The 16791-nt window shown below is 51.9% G+C and overlaps 2 protein-coding genes across 2 annotated transcripts; both read right to left on the bottom strand.

Annotated features, from left to right (window-relative positions):
- Nucleotides 1-7376: 7376 nt before the first annotated feature.
- On the bottom strand, nt 7377-9596 carry MCIDAS (multiciliate differentiation and DNA synthesis associated cell cycle protein). The gene is made up of 5 exons (XM_054177829.1): nt 9387-9596; nt 9190-9262; nt 8596-8804; nt 8335-8445; nt 7377-7850 (listed from the first exon to the last, which is right to left on the bottom strand). Exons 1-5 carry the CDS (start codon nt 9594-9596, stop codon nt 7377-7379), a joined length of 1077 nt encoding a protein of 358 aa, XP_054033804.1.
- A 1791-nt stretch (nt 9597-11387) lies between these two features.
- On the bottom strand, nt 11388-12523 carry CCNO (cyclin O). Its single transcript, XM_054177830.1, has 3 exons — nt 12287-12523; nt 12015-12200; nt 11388-11873 (listed from the first exon to the last, which is right to left on the bottom strand). Exons 1-3 carry the CDS (start codon nt 12521-12523, stop codon nt 11388-11390), a joined length of 909 nt encoding a protein of 302 aa, XP_054033805.1.
- Between the last annotated feature and the right edge of the window lie 4268 nt (nt 12524-16791).

Consider the following 16791-nt stretch of genomic DNA (forward strand, 5'->3'; position numbering starts at 1 on the left):
CACTGAGGTCAGCAGGAGCAGGGAGGTGATCATCCCCCTATGCTCAGCACTGCTGAGGCCACACCTCAAGTATTGTGTTCTGTTCTGGGTCCCTCACTGTAAGATAGACATTGAGTTGCTGGAGCATGTCCAGAGAAGGGTAACAAGGCTGGTGAATGGCCTGTAGCACATGGCCTGTGAGGAGCATCTGAGGGAGCTGTTCTGTCTGGAGAAGAGGAGGCTGAGGGAAGACCTTATTGCTCTCTACAGCTATCTGAAGGGATTTGGAGCAAGAAGGGGGCCAGCCTCTTCTCTTTAATGACAAGTGACAGAACTAGAAAAAATGGCTACAAGCTGAGCTAGGGGAGGTTCAGGCTGGATGTTAGGAAATATTTCTTCACAGAAGGTGCCATCAAACATTGAAATGGTCTGCACTGGGCAGTGATGGAGTCACCATCCCTGGAGGAGTTCAAGCAGCATGTGGGCCTGGAGCTTGGAAACATGGTTTAGTGTTGACCTTTCAATACTGGGTCAAAGGTTAGACTGGATGATCTTTGAGGTCTCTGTGATTCTGTTACATCTGTTCTTTAGGTGTTGTTAAGCACTGGTAAGATACCCTCTCAATCTCCTCTTCTGCAGGCTAAAAAAATCAGATCTCTCAGCCTTTCCTTGTAAGAGAGAGTCTCTTTTCCCCTCATAATTTTTGTAGCACTCTATTCGACTCTGTTCCATAGTGATTGCACCACTTGAGCTGAGGAGCCCAGAACTGTCCACAATGCTCCAGATGTGGCCTCACTAGAGCAGGGGGGAAGGAGGACCTCCATCAATCTGATGTTCACGTTCTTCTTAATGCATAGGATACTATTTGCCTTCTTGGCCACAAGAACACACTGCTGGCTCATGGTCAACTTGTTGTCCATCAGCACTCCCATGTCTTTCTCTTCAGAACTGCTTTCCAGCAGGCCAGCCCCTAACCTGTCCTGGTGCATGGGTTTATTCTTCAACAGGTGAAGGATTCTACACTTGCCCTGGTTGAACTGCACTATGTTCCATTTTGCCCAACACTCCAATCTGTCTGGGTCTCACCAAATGGCAAAACAGCCTTCAGTTGTGTCTACCACTCTTCCCAGTTTTGTATCATCAACAAATTTTCTGATATGACACTCTGTCCCTTCATCTGCATCACTGCAGATGTTGAACGAGATTGGAGCCAGTACTGATTCCTGGTGAACATCAGTAGCTACAGACCTCCAGCAACTCTGTGATTAGGACCCCCTGAGCTCTGTTGTTAGAATTAGAAGCAAGATCCCCGCTTGGGGCTTGCCTCCCTGCCTCACTGGCTAAGTGAAAAAAACAATCAGCCAGTTGTCAATATCATAGTGTCATAGAGTCAGTCAGAGTTGGAAGGGACCACAAGGATTGTCTAGTTCCAACCCCCCTGCCATGGGCAGGGACACCCCACACTAGATCAGGCTGGCCAGAGCCCCATCCAGCCTGGGTTTAAACACCTCCAGGGACAGGGCCTCAACCACCTCCCTGGACAACCCATTCCAGGGCTTCACCACTCTCATGGTGAAGAACTTCCTCCTCACATCCAGCCTGAATCTCCCCACCTCCAGCTTCATTCCATTCCCCCTAGTCCTGTCACTACCTGATATCCTGAGCAGTCCCTCCCCAGCCTTCTTGGAGGTTCCCTTCAGATACTGGAAGGCCACAATTAGGTCACCTCAGAGCCTTCTCTTCTCCAGACTGAGCAGCCCCAACTCCTTCAGTCTGTCCTCACAGGAGAGGTGCTCCAGCCCTCTGATCATCCTCATGGCCCTTCTCTGGACACATTCCAGCACATCCATATCCCTCTTGTAATAGGGGCTCCAGAGCTGGAGGCAGTACTCCAGGTGGGGTCTCACCAGAGCTGAGCAGAGGGGCAGAATCCCCTCCCTTGACCTGCTGGCCACACTTCTCTGGATGCAGCCCAGGATCTGATTGGCTTTCTGGGCTGCAAGTGCACACTGAGAGCTCCTGTTGAGCTTCTCGTCCACCAGCACCCCTAAGGCTCTCTCCTCAGGGCTGCTTTCCAGCCAGTCATTGCCCAGCCTGTATTTGTGCCTGGGATTGCCTTGACCCAGATGCAGGACCCTGCACTTGGTCTTGTTGAACCTCATGAGGTTGGCTTGTGCCCACCTCTCCAGCCTGCCAAGGTCCCTCTGGATGGATCCCTTCCCTCCAGCCTGTCTGCTCACCACACAGCTTGGTGTCATCAGCAAACTTGCTGAGGGTGCACTCAATGCCACTGCCCATGTCATTGACAAAGATGTTGAACAAGACTGGTCCCAGGACTAGAACTCACTGTCCACTCATCTAACCCACACTTCCATATGAGGATATTATGGGAGACCGCGTCAAAAGCCTATTGTTAGCACAATACTTACTATGCTATTACATTGATAGTGCCAAATTTATATAAGTGATTATAAAATCAAGTTGTGAAAAAAATACTTATGAATTGTATCCAAGGCTTCAGGCACATGTTTTTGATGATTACTTGCAGGTAGTCTCAGAGACAGGACAATGTTTTTAACATTCTTTCTTGGATATACCTTTTCTGACATCCCTATTAAATAGTTGTGGCAAAGAAACCTACAGCTTCTTTTGGTCTCATTAGCTTCAGTTGTTTGTTAAGACTGTATGATGCAAAATAATGGCTGCTGTCCACAAGTAATTCAATGTTCAGAAAAGATGAAGAGTGCTGCTGCTGTCATATGGAGCTGGCTGCAAGATGCTCGTCTTTTGTCTGAAGTCAGGCACAGGAGCAATTTACTTTGGGGGAGAAAAGTCAGTGAAATCCTGTTTCTTTGCAATGAGTGAACAGAATAGCCAGAACCAATGGGAATAGTTTAGTACTGATGATACATCCCTGTGGCAATGTCACAGTCTGGTCTCAACAGGATTACCAAGCATCCAAGCCACCTCAGTACCTGCCTGATGCCATTCAGGGTCTGCAGGAAACCAATGGAAGCAGCAGCTGCATCTTTCTCATGGACATTAGTTTCAAATGAACAGGAGTTGCAGAAACCCATGTTCTTCAAAAATAGTAGTCAGGATGATCAAACAAGACTAGATGTGCCCCTGTGTTTATTTACAAGTTGCTATGAATACCAAAGTGTCCTGGGTTTGGCTAGGATAGGGTTAATTTTCTCATAAGAAGTAGGAAGGGACCACACAAAGGCTATCCAACTGAACCAGCCAGTGGGGGGATTCTATAACATACTGACATTTTGTCCCATATATATATATATACATAAGGGGAGGAAAGGAAGAGCTGGCCCAGGCTGGTGCAATGGGTTTTGGAGCCTGCTCCTCGCTGGGTGAGGTTGTCAAGATTTATAGCACCCACTTTATAGATGACTTCATTAGTATTATTGTTATTCCTGTTGCTTATTTGTGCTCTCTGTTGTTCTATTAAACTCTCATTATGTCAGCCCACTGTGTTTTGCATTTTGATCCCAGTTTCCTTTCCCATCCCACCAGGGGCTATGAGGACCATGTGAGTGGCTGCATGGGGCTCAGTGCCCAGACGATTCTAAACTAAAACACAAAGCAAGGACATTTCTGTTATGAATATGTGGTCAGTAGCTCAATTGCTTATTGAGCTGGACATCTTTTCTCTTTGTGACTCACTGAACAACCTCAGTAACACACAGAAAAATGCCATGCTGACACTCAGCCTTGGGTATTGCCTTTAGACCAATAAATGGGCATTATTGCTCATTACAGTTATACCAAAAGCCCTAGGCCATTTCTAAATACCTCCACCAAGGTCCTTTTTGCCTTTTCTATTCTGAAGAGACCTAAAACTACAGACTGAATATGCACCTATTTGCTAAAAGATGGTTCTTTTTTCTGGCATTTTCTTTTCAGTCTTGCTCAAGTTGTACCTCGAGGTGCCTCGAGGTACGGCATAATTTGTTTAGATTCTTTCCAATGAAAGCACCACTTTCCCAGAACAAGGCTTATGTGGAATTGAGGTGCCTTCCCCTGGCACCCCCTAAATGAAAAGGTCATTATCTAATTCACCTCACTGTCACAGTTGTCCACAGGTCTGCATTACCGTACATCCACAGCCACCTATACCATGATCCAGCATTGCAGGGACAGGTGGAGATAGCTTACTTATGAACAGGAAGGAGAGTCATGGAAAGTCATTGTATTCACTTGATTTCTGCTGTGGGCTTAAGACAGCTGCCTTCTCCTGTTGCATGGACCACACACCACTCGGGAGAGAAAACCACAGTGAACATAAGCCATCACCCAATACATTCCTCAGTCCATCACATCTGCTTGTCAAGAGGCTCTGTCCTGTGCCCGCTGGCACAGACCCTGCCCCAGACATTAGGACATGACATTTCGTAGTGGTGAACCTCCAGCATCTCCAGCGATCAGTTTCTGAAGCAACAGTGATAAAGAATGAGCACGCATTAAGAGGCCAGGCTTCATCTGCTGTGATCCCACCAACTCCTGGATGACAGACAGACATGGGTCACAGGGAGACCTTTTAGTCCACCATTGACAAAAGCAGTCATTGGGCTGCTTTAATCAGTGCAAGAGATTTTGATGAAGTTCCTGTGTGGAAGTAGATACATAGAATAGAATACATAGAATACATAGAATAAACCAGGTTGGAAGAGACCTTCAAGATCATCGTGTCCAACCCATCAACCAATCCAACACCGCCCAAGCAACTAACCCACGGCACCAAGCACCCCATCAAGTCTTCTCCTAAAAACCTCCAGTGATGGCGACTCCACCACCTCCCCAGGCAGCCCATTCCAATGTGCAATCACTCTTTCTGTATAGAACTTTCTTCTAACATCCAGCCTGAACCTCCCCCGGCGCAGCCTGAGACTGTGTCCTCTTGTTCTGGTACTGCTTGCCTGGGAGAAGAGACCAACATCCGTCTGTCTACAACCTCCCTTCAGGTAGTTGTAGAGAGTAATAAGGTCACCCCTGAGTCTCCTCTTCTCCAGGCTAAGCAACCCCAGCTCCCTCAGCCTCTCCTCGTAGGGCTTGTGTTCCAAACCCCTCACCAACTTTGTTGCTCTTCTCTGGACTCGTTCCAGCAAGTCAACCTCCTTCCTAAACTGAGGGGCCCAGAACTGGACACAGGACTCGAGGTGCGGCCTAACCAGTGCAGTGTACAGGGGCAGAATGACCTCCCTGCTCCTGCTGGCCACACTGTTCCTGATGCAGGCCAGGATGCCATTGGCCGTCCTGGCTGCCTGGGCACACTGCAGGCTCATGTTCAGTCTACCGTCGACCAGCACCCCCAGGTCCCTCTCAGCCTGACTGCTCTCCAGCCACTCTGACCCCAGCCTGTAGCTCTGCATGGGGTTGTTGTGGCCAATGTGCAGAACCCGGCACTTGGATGTGTTAAATCTCATGCCCTTGGACTCTGCCCATCTGCCCAGCCTGTCGAGGTCCCTCTGCAGAGCCTCTCTACCCTCCAGCAGATCAACTCCTGCCCCCAGCTTGGTATCATCAGCAAATTTACTGATGATGGACTCGATGCCCTCGTCCAGATCATCAATAAAGATGTTAAAGAGCATGGGGCCCAGCACTGATCCTTGGGGCACACCACTGGTGACTGGCTGCCAGCTGGATGTGGCACCATTCACCACCACTCTCTGGGCTCGGCCCTCCAGCCAGTTCCTAACCCATCGCAGTGTGCTCCCATCCAAGCCATGGGCTGACAGCTTGGCCAGGAGTTTGCTATGGGGAACGGTGTCAAAGGCCTTGCTGAGGTCCAGGTAGACTACATCCACAGGCCTGCCCACATGGATAGGTCTGAATTTAAGATACAGCTTTATAGCTTAAAGGACATACTTATAGCATGCCACTGTAACTATGCTCAGGTTGCACTTTGAACATAATATGTTGCCTACCAAACACCTTTTCCTTTTACCAGTTATGTGTCTGTGTGTCTGATGATGCTCCTCTGAGTGTCCAGCATCCTGGACTAATTAGCCAATTTTCAACCTTTCCAATTAACAGGGACTAAAATTAAGTCATAATATAATATAATATAATATAATATAATATAATATAATATAATATAATATAATATAATATAATATAATATAATATAATATAATATAATATAATATATATAATATTATCATTTTCTATATCTAGATCTATATCTATATCTAGATGATATTATATCTATAATATAATCTATAATCTATAATAATTTTCTCCTGCTCTTTACATTACATTTTACATTACAACTCAAAATTAATAAGAATATTTTTAACATCACAAAATCATAAGGACTTTTGTGGTCTCCTAGGAGCCACATAACTACACACTATGCTGGCGACAGCTGTTGTCCTCTCTAATACAGTCTGTGTTTGCCAAGAATACACCATGACATGTGGGGTTGCAGATGCCTTAAGAAATTTACTGAGATGAGGACGTTGTGCTGTCACCTTAACTGTCACACAAGCCTGTTTCATTTGGATTGCTGTTAATGCACATGGGCCCATGCAAGAATATTGGGGAAATTGTGAGTACTGAAAAGCAGAAAAACTAGTAACTTCATAGAGAAAATCTGTATCCTAAGTGGAGCACAGTGCTTTCACTTATGTGCCACAGAATGAACTTCAGACAGGTATGCGTACTGTCAGTAGCTCAGCTTTTGAAGCAGTGAGAGTAAGTGAAACCTGTGTGGATATTCAGAACAATTGTCTGAAAACTTCCAGCACATCAAGCAAACTAAATTTGGTGTAGATGCTCACCTTTCTGTTAACTTTTCTCTGCTGAGAGCAAATACGCATACCAGATGCAAAACACATTAAAAGGGTCAAATAAATGGCAATTTTAAGCACTATTTATTCATCTCACTGTGTGCAAATATACCTTACAGCTGCACAGGTAAACGACACAAGTGCAATTTGTAAACATTGTGGATGTTAAGTTCCATGATGGGGCAGGCGTATCTTCTTTAAACCACTTGGGATGGCCTGTCCACTTTCGCACCGGCCAGCTGCAGTCACTGTTCTGTACATCACATTCTTCTGCTCCACTGAGTAAAATCTCTAGGTAAAATCGGGTAGAATGTCATTTAATCATTAGCAAAGTACTGGCAGCGAGTAGCTGACTCGAAAACCACGGCAGCCCTGTGTAAAGGCTGATGACCACCGTAGCGGTGGTGCCCGAGGCTCGCCGCTGTCCTGTTTCTTCCTTCTCCTCTCCAGCCGCGGGGAAAAACAGCAGCACCCGCTTGCGACGAGAAAAAGGGGAGGGTACCGACGGCCGATGTTGAGCTGCCGGCCTCCCGCTGAGGCAGGCCCCGCTCCGCGGCGCCCGGGACACGCGTGGTAGGTAGGGGCTGTGGGGTCTCAGCTTGGCACCCAGCGGAAGCGATACCCACCGGCGGCCGTGCGGACTGTGAAGGCGCTGCCTTGCGGGAAGGCCAGAGTGCGGATGCTACCCGCCTCCCCCAGCGCAGCCCGCAGGCTGCCGGGCCCCTCCAACTCCTCACCGCCGGGGCGCGGAGCGGCGCGGACTGTACGCAGCCCGCGGAAGGCGCCGTGCAGGCTCGGGGCCATCCGCGGGCGCTTGGCCGTGGGGCTTCCCCCCGGGCTCCCTCCAAGGCCGGCCCCGGGGCTGGCCCCCAGGCTTCGCAGAGCAGCGCGGCACTTCTCCGAGACTTCCCGCAGCATCGTGTCCACGCCCGCCGTCTCTTCCTGCGGCTCCTGTCGCTCGTGCCCGCCCCAGGTCCCGGCCGGAGCGGCGGCGGGAGGAGGAGATGGAGAATGAAGAGGTGGAGGAGGTAGGACAGCCCCGTCGGCGCACTGCGACAGCATCAGTGTCTGCCAGAGGGAGAGAGCACGATTTCCGAGGGCTGTGCCACACCGCACATCCCCGCACCACCCTGCCCTATGCCACCTCACTCCACCCTGCCCCGCACCTGTCCACCCACACCACATGATCCCATCCCACACCTCACTGCCCTGCCCCACACTACCCCATCCCATACTGACCCGTCCTGCACAGCCCTGCCCCAAACAGTATCACGCTGTCCCCCACTGCCCTGCTTCAACCACTGATGCACCATCCTGATTCACACTGCCCCAGCCCACCACATCCCACCCCACCACAAACTGTTGTGCACCACACGGTCTCACACTGCAACACTTGATACTTCCTCCACCACCCCATTCCATGGCCCTGTTCCACCTCACACTGCTCGGCCTCATCCTGCATGCTGTCCCCAGAGGCACCCCTCATTGCACTGCCCCCAAAGAATCAGCTGGGCCGCCCGGCAGCCAAGACAGATGGGACAGCAGCACTCACATCAAGGACAGCAGCCAGCTGCCTGGCCTGGCTCGCCAGCTCCTTCAGCTGCATGTTGCTCTCCCGCAGGGTCACTAGCTCTTCTTGCCTCTGTATGAGGGTCTCCTGCAGCTGTGAAGGACAAGTGGAGACGAAACGGTTGGGACAGACCCACTTTCCAGGGGCCAGGGGAAGCTGCACACCAGAGCCATGCAGCTACCTTAGCAGAATGTGAAAGGGAAAACCAGTGCAGGCCCTCGGCAAGGACCTGGGGATTCTTACCTGGCTGTTAGCCACCAGGGCATCTCCCAGTGCTTTCTGGTGCTGGCCTGCCAGGTCCCTCCAGCATGACTCAGGGGAAGGCAGGTGCTGAAGGGGCATCTGTACCAGCATGCTGCTCTCCAGCTGCGGTGTGCAGGGGCCAAAGGCCACTTCCTCACTAAGCGAAAAATCAAACTCAGTGCAGTCCTGTGGTGTTGGAGGCAGTCCATCTGGAGGGAAAAACAACAGGCATTAAGACAGAGGTTGTTTTCACATCCTCTCTTCTCTCTGACCACAGCACACCATCCTGGTGCTGAAAATCCCTTCAGTATTTCCCAAAAAGCTTTTAACCTATTGCGGCAGCTGTGCACTCTAAATCTCTTTGCATTTAGTTTCTGCCTTCCATAGGAGAAAGCTCAGCGCAGGTCCTGGTCCTTCTGGGGGGGGTGTGCAGGGACACAGTGTGTAAGGACTGTCCCAAAGTGGGATGTGCATTCAGTGAGTGGGCATTCAAAACACCAAAAACAAAGCAAAAAAAGGAGATTGTATGAAGCATAACTGTCGATGTGCACACACAGGTATGTTTGATTCATATAAGGGAAAATATCTACTTACCAGATATAAAATCATCAACAACATCTCTGAACTCCTGGAAATGAAACTCTGTTCCATCCTGGAAGCAAGGACCCTGGGAGGGGTAAAGAAAACATGTCTATGAGCAGGGCTCAGAATTGTCCATGCTGCCCACACCACTCTGACACTGACTGCTGCCTGTACTCAGCACCTTCTCACAGGTCCAGAACTGCACCCACCATTTCAGAGATGGGAAGCCTCAGAGAGCTGCTAGTACCCATCAGCTTGAGGAGGTGCCCTGTGATGGGAGCAGTCAAGCCAGACTGAAGTCTAGGGGAGTTACCTGCTGCAGGGTCACAGGGCTGGCTGGGGTGTTGGGAAGGATGGGGGCACAGGCTGCCAAATCCTGCCAGTCGATAGTGGTGAGTGCTGGGGACAGTGAAAGACATCTGTGAGGAGCCCAGACAGGGATGGGCAAAGCCAGAGTGGCACATTGAAATATGAAGGGCACATTGAAATATAAAGGGCACACTGAAATATGAAGGGCACACTGAAATGTGAAGCACAGCCAAGGGTGCATCTTCGAGGGACATAGCAGAGGATACAGAGCTGGGGAGCATGATGGGGAGCACCGAGGGGAACATAGCAGGAGACACAGAAAGGGGGAAGGGACATAGCCGGAGGCACACAGTGGAGGGCATGGTGGGGGTGTCATGGTCGCGGGAGGCAGGGTTAGGGAGCACAATCCAGGGCACCAGAGAGGCGCATTGGGAGGCTCGAGGATCAGGGCTCTGTACCGCAGACAGACTCACCGAGGGTGGGTGCGGTGGGGGCCACCACGGCAGCACTGAGGCGAGGGAGGTGCAGGGGCGCTCGGGAGCTCAGGGAGGCCGGGAGGGTCTCCGCCGCCCTCCCGCCGGGACGGACTGCCTTTTTGACGAGGCGGGCGGGTGGACCCTGCACCCTGTTGGGGCAGATGCTGCTGAAAGCCCGGCGGCGGCCACCCTGTTCCATCCTGCCACCGCGCTGACTCCGACGGGCACCCTCCGCGCTGCGCTCGGCGCTGCCCTGAGAGCAGGGGCGCGGAAGGCAGGGGCCAAGCCAGGGCCTGTCCGCCCGCTTTTCCTTCGCTGGGGGCGGAAATGCCCCGCCGCCTCCCCAAGCCGCGCTGGCGGCTCCCGCGCCCGCGGCGCCCTTCCCCGCGCCCGCGGAGCCGGGGCGGGCCGAGGGGCTGCGCCGGAGGGAAGCTCTAGAAGAGGCGGTGCCACCCCCCCCCCCACCTCCCCGATCCGCCGGCCCCCCGCCAGGTCTTTGCTGGGCCGCGTATGGGCATCAGCTTGCGGGTTAAGTCTTACAGATACTGATCAAATGGTAGGGCCTGGGCCAGGGCTGTCAACGCCGAAAGCGTAAGGTAGGTGGGAGCAGGAAAGATAGAAACCAGCCCGTGGCACTTTGCCTCTACTGAATCACGCACCGGGAAGGTAAAGATCCCCCACTGCTGCGCCGCCGACCCTAAGGTGAAATCACCGGCGGTGTTAATGGAGAGTAAACTGACTCCCAGCACCAGGTGATGGGCAATCTGGGTATTATCTGCCGCAGCCTTTGGCAGGCCGTGCTTGTTCTGTCCCGACACCTGCTGGGTTCGGGGCACACTCTGGCACGGGTCACTCTTTCCATGCTGTCCTGAAAGGTGAGTACCCGTGAGGCAGACTTTAGATGTGTATGTGTGTGGTACAGAACTGCTGGAAAAATAATAAACATCTGTTTTAAGCTGTTCTGGTGCATTGTCTTCCCTCCCCCCCACCCCCCCCATTCCCCCCCCCATCCTCTCCCCACCACCCCCCCCATCCACCACCACCCCCCCCCATCCCCCCCCCCGATCAGTAATGTTACTATTTTTTCCCAAGCCCAGTACTGTGTGACAGCGTGAAGTGGGGTACAGAAATCAGTTTATTCAACATTCATATGGTTCTTCCCCTGTTAACCTTTACAGAACACCCAGCAAACAAATAATACAGGGCATGAGGTTTTTGGGTTTTTTTTTAACATCATTTACACACTGGGGTTTTAAACTCAGAAAATGGACAGTAATATCACGTGCAATATGCGGTCTAATTTTCAAAACTTCAACGACTAACAGTGGATTGGAGCCTACATCACCTCCTAGGACCACCAAAGACCAGCCAGCACAGAGCTGACCCAGGCTGCAGGCACAAGCAATGGGGGTCATCGTCCCGCAGTCAGCGGCTGTCCTCATTCCAGGGGCACTTCCGAGCCACCTCCGAGGGCAGGAGAGTCGACAGAGAGCACTCGTTTAGGGCCACCAAGATCTGCAGCTGGGCTATGCAGTCTTCCAGGATCTCCTCCGGGTAGCCGCTGACCTCCAGGTTCGCAGGTTTGCGGTGATGCAGCAGCCGGTCCGCCAGCCCCAGGCTGCCGGCAGCCAGAAGGGAAGGTGCGTAATTGATGAAGAAGTAGTCAGCCAGGCTGAGTTTCGCGATCCCCACGGCCAGGCTCCGGGCATCCGCCGCCTCCTGACAGTCGGTACACGAAGACTCCAGCCGTATTAGGTGGAAGTACTCCAGAAAGAAGCTGATGGTGGGGGCCGCCAGGTCGAAATTCAGGCGGCTTAGGACGATGCACTCCAAGTTGCAGAGCTGCTGGCGGCTGAACGCGCCTCTGCAGTGGGCGAGGAGCTCCTCCATCATGGGGGGCTCTATCTCCACCTGCAAGTTTGGATAGAGGTGAGGGTGCCTCAGCCAAGGGAGTAGCGCGGAGAGGATAAAGAGGGTACAAGGTTAGGAGTGTCTGAGGAGAGGCTACGGAGACATGGGCGGCAGCGCAGACGGGGTCCGAGGCGGCCCTACCTGTTTGCTAGCAATGAGCACCGCAGTCAAGCCCAAAAGCTGGAAGCAGTCAGTGGCCACGGGTGTGCTGACGAGAAAGCGGTCCAGTATGTTGACGGCTTGGCAGAGACTTTCGAAGGAGAGTCTGAAGTAATTGTTCAGGGGGATGAGCCAGCCGACCAGCTTGCAGCGCCCCTCTGCCGTCACCTGCAAGACCAGCAGCGAGGGTCAGGCGAGGGTGGCAGCGGGCTACTCCCTCCCTCCGCTCACACAACCCCCACCTCCGCACTCACCTGCGGCTGCCGGGCGAGCGGCTCGCGTGGCAGGAAGCGGCTCTCCAGCTCCTTGAAAGATAGGTACCAACTCTCCCCGTACTCGTGGAACACTTGCAGGTCCTCTCGGGTCACCGCCAAGACCGACACCGCAGCCGCCTTCAACTGCCACTGCCGTCGTGCCCGTGCCCGTGCCCGTATTCGGCAGTAGCTGATGCAGTCGGTCGCGCACTGGCGCTCGCTACCTCCCACCGCCATCATGAGGGAGCGGGGACAGAGAGTGAAGCTGACCGCAATTTGGCCGAGGCTACGGCTATTTAAGCGACCGCCCGCCTCCAGCGCCCCGCCCCGCCCCACCTGCCGCGGGAAGGCCGGCTGGGCGCTGCAAGTGGGGAGCTGCCTCTCAAAAACAAAATCCACGGCTGGGTCGAGAGGAAACGAGTTAGCACAACCTCTGACTGTTCTCCAGCGCATCCCACAGGGTGAGACTCCGGACGACAGCTCCAAGCACAGCCCCCTTGCTCTGGAAAGGAACAGAAGACAAACTGAGTAGAAGTGCCAACAAACAAGTAACAAAAGGTTCTGAGATGAGCCAGCTGATGATATTACGTCTTCTTTTGACACGGTCCTCCACAACATTTTTCTCTCTAAAGGTATGGACTTGATGGGTGGACTGTTTGTGTCATGGTAGGGTCAAACGGCCCCAGCACAAACCCAGACACTAAGGTGTCTAGACATGGTCCCACTCTTCACCCCTCCTTCTGGCAGAAAGCCAATATAATGTGAGAAAAGGAACAAAGGGGACAGGACCATGCATGTCTGGTAAACAACCCTGTGTCTATGGTAAAGGCATGTGTTCAGGCCACAGCCTGGCAGAACCCTTTCCCTTTGGGTAATGATGTGCTGGTTTCATGCCCTAATGGTCCAATCAGTCTCAGGCAAGATTTATATACAGGCTGATTTCTAGTTGCTTGTGCCTTGCTCAAGCCTTGCTCAGCCTTGCTGAAGCCTTGTGTGCTTGAACCTGCTTGGATCTAGTCTGGCTTGAAACAGCCTCGAGTTGCATAGCCTCGAGTTGTCTGGTCCACTGCCTGGGATAATGCCACAAGCATGCACACCGCAAGCTACCAGAAAAGCTACAAGCTTTAGAGTTGGCGCCAAGCCTGCTTCCCCTTGCAACCAGGATTTTGCCGTGCCTCAATTCACCCAGGACAAGTGTTGTTAACAGCCCGCTGTCTGCTGAAGCCAGACCAGCCATCGGTGACCGTGTGGCATTCCTACCGGCAACCTGCCGTGCCTGGTGCATGAGAGCACCCCAAAGCCTCTACTACACAGCAGCAGCACTCCCTTCTTGGGTAGAACCAGCTGTGAGTAATTAATTAATTGACTCTTTGGCATAATGGTTCTTGTCAAGTCTCCCCACACTGCGGTCAAATGCCATGTCACTCCTGGGGCATCCTCTGTTAAATTCCTCCCGGTTTGCATAATGTGAGTGAATTGTTATAGTTGCCCAGTTATTGTACATTCCTGTTGTAGATATATTCTAACCATACATCAAACCTTTTGATATGTTTTTGCAATTTTCATATTAATAAAGGTTATTAATATTTTAATATTGCCATATAATTTATAAATAAAGGAAAAATTATATATCCTTTCAACAGTTTGGTGGATAAGGAGTCGAATGAATGGTTGCATCCAGCAGTTAGTGGTCAATGTTCAGATGTAGCTCGGTGACAGGCAGAGTCCCTCTGAAATCTGTCCTGGGACCAGTGCTGTTTGAGATGCTCATCAATGACACAGTGGGACTCAGTGTACCCTCCACAAATTAGCAGATGACACCAAGATGAGTGGTGAGACTGACACACCTGAAGGACAGGATGCCATCCAGAGAGACAGTCTTGATATGCGGGCCCCTGTGAACCTCATGAGGTTCAACAAGGCCAAGTGCAATGCCCTGCACATGGGTTGGAGCAACCCCTGGTACCAATACAGGATGAAGGATGAATGGGCAGAGAACAGCCCTGAAGCGAAGGACTAGGGGGGAATTACATACATAGAATACATACATAGAATAAACCAGGTTGGAAGAGACCTTCAAGATCATCGCGTCCAACCCATCAACCAATCCAACACCGCCCAAACAACTAACCCATGGCACCAAGCACCCCGTCAAGTCTTCTCCTAAAAACCTCCAGTGATGGTGACTCCACCACCTCCCCAGGCAGCCCATTCCAATGGACAATCACTCCCTCTGTATAGAACTTTTTTCTAACATCCAGCCTGAACCTCCCCTGGCGCAGCCTGAGACTGTGTCCTCTTGTTCTGGTACTGCTTGCCTGGGAGAAGAGACCAACATCCGTCTGTCTACAACCTCCCTTCAGGTAGTTGTAGAGAGTAATAAGGTCACCCCTGAGACTCCTTCTCTCCAGGCTAAGCAACCCCAGCTCCCTCAGCCTCTCCTCGTAGGGCTTATGTTCCAAACCCCTCACCAACTTTGTTGCCCTTCTCTGGACTCGTTCCAGCAAGTCAACCTCCTTCCTAAACTGAGGGGCCCAGAACTGGACACAGGACTCGAGGTGCGACCTAACCAGTGCAGTATACAGGGGCAGAATGACCTCCCTGCTCCTGCTGGCCACACTGTTCCTGATGCAGGCCAGAATGCCATTGGCCCTCTTAGCTGCCTGGGCACACTGCAGGCTCATGTTCAGTCTACCGTCGACCAGCACCCCCAGGTCCCTCTCAGCCTGACTGCTCTCCAGCCACTCTGACCCCAGCCTGTAGCTCTGCATGGGGTTGCTGTGGCCAATGTGCAGAACCCGGCACTTGGATGTGTTCAATCTCATGCCGTTGGACTCTGCCCATCTGCCCAGCCTGTCGAGGTCCCTCTGCAGAGCCTCTCTACCCTCCAGCAGATCAACTCCTGCCCCCAGCTTGGTGTCGTCAGCAAATTTACTGATGATAGACTCGATGCCCTCGTCCAGATCATCAATAAAGATGTTAAAGAGCATGGGGCCCAGCACTGATCCCTGGGGCACACCACTGGTGACTGGCTGCCAGCTGGATGTGGCACCATTCACCACCACTCTCTGGGCTCGGCCCTCCAGCCAGTTCCTAACCCATCGCAGTGTGCTCCCATCCAAGCCATGGGCTGACAGCTTGGCCAGGAGTTTGCTGTGGGGGACGGTGTCAAAGGCCTTGCTGAGGTCCAGGTAGACTACATCCACAGGCCTGCCCACATCCACCAGGCAGTCACCTGATCATAGAATTGTGGATGAGAAGTTGGGCATGAGCTGACAATGTGCATTGGTAGCCTGGAAAGCTAATTATATCCTGAGCTTCATCAAAAGAAGTCTGGTCAACAGCTGGAAGGAGGTGATTCTGCCCCTCTGCTCTGGTGAGAACTCACCTGAAGTACGGCATCCAGCTCAGTCCTCAGTACAGCAAAGACATGGACGTGCTGGAGCAGGGCCACAAAAACTGAGAGACAGAACACCTCTGCCATGAGGACAGCCTGAGAGTTGGGGTTGCTGGGCCTGGAGAACAGAAGAGTCTGGGGAAGACCTTATGGCACCCTTCCACTAAAGGGGCGTCTATAAGAAAGATGGAGGCAATCTTTCTAGCAGGGACCATAGCAATAGGACAAGGGGTAATAGCTTTAAAGTACAAGAGTGTAGATTCAGACTAGATATGAGAAATACATTATTTGCAGGAAGGGTGGTGAAACACTGGTACAGGTGGTAGCAGCTCGGTCCCTGGAAACACTTCTAAGTAGTTTGGGTCTTCCACTTCCATTCATGGACTATTGATGTAACAGTATTATTTTAAAAAGCCAAAGAGAGGGAAATCAAAATGTTCCTGCATTGCAACCACTGGTTTACACAGTTGAGGTCAGACACATGTACAATTTGGTTATATGACCCATTACATAGAATACATAGAATAAACCAGGTTGGAAGAGACCTTCAAGATCACCGCGTCCAACCCATCAACCAATCCAACACCACCCAAACATCTAACCCATGGCACCAAGCACCCCATCAAGTCTCCTCCTGAAAACCTCCAATGATGGCGACTCCACCACCTCCCCAGGCAGCCCATTCCAATGGGCAATCACTCTTTCTGTATAGAACTTTTTCCTAACATCTAGCCTGAACCTCCCCTGGCGCAGCCTGAGACTGTGTCCTCTTGTTCTGGTACTGGCTGCCTGGGAGAAGAGACCAACATCCGTCTGTCTACAACCTCCCCTCAGGTAGTTGTAGAGAGCAATAAGGTCACCCCTGAGTCTCCTCTTCTCCAGGCTAAGCAACCCCAGCTCCCTCAGCCTCTCCTCCTAGGGCTTGTGTTCCAAACCCCTCACCAACTTTGTTGCTCTTCTCTGGACTCGTTCCAGCAAGTCAACCTCCTTCCTAAACTGAGGGGCCCAGAACTGGACATTAATCAAGTCTGAGGTAGATGAGGGAAGGACTTGTACAAGAAAAAAAACAACTCCTGTGGTGAGTGATGGGGAGGATATCAACAGGAGA

Source organism: Dryobates pubescens, chromosome Z, assembly GCF_014839835.1.
Source record: "Dryobates pubescens isolate bDryPub1 chromosome Z, bDryPub1.pri, whole genome shotgun sequence".
Taxonomy (NCBI): domain Eukaryota; kingdom Metazoa; phylum Chordata; class Aves; order Piciformes; family Picidae; genus Dryobates; species Dryobates pubescens.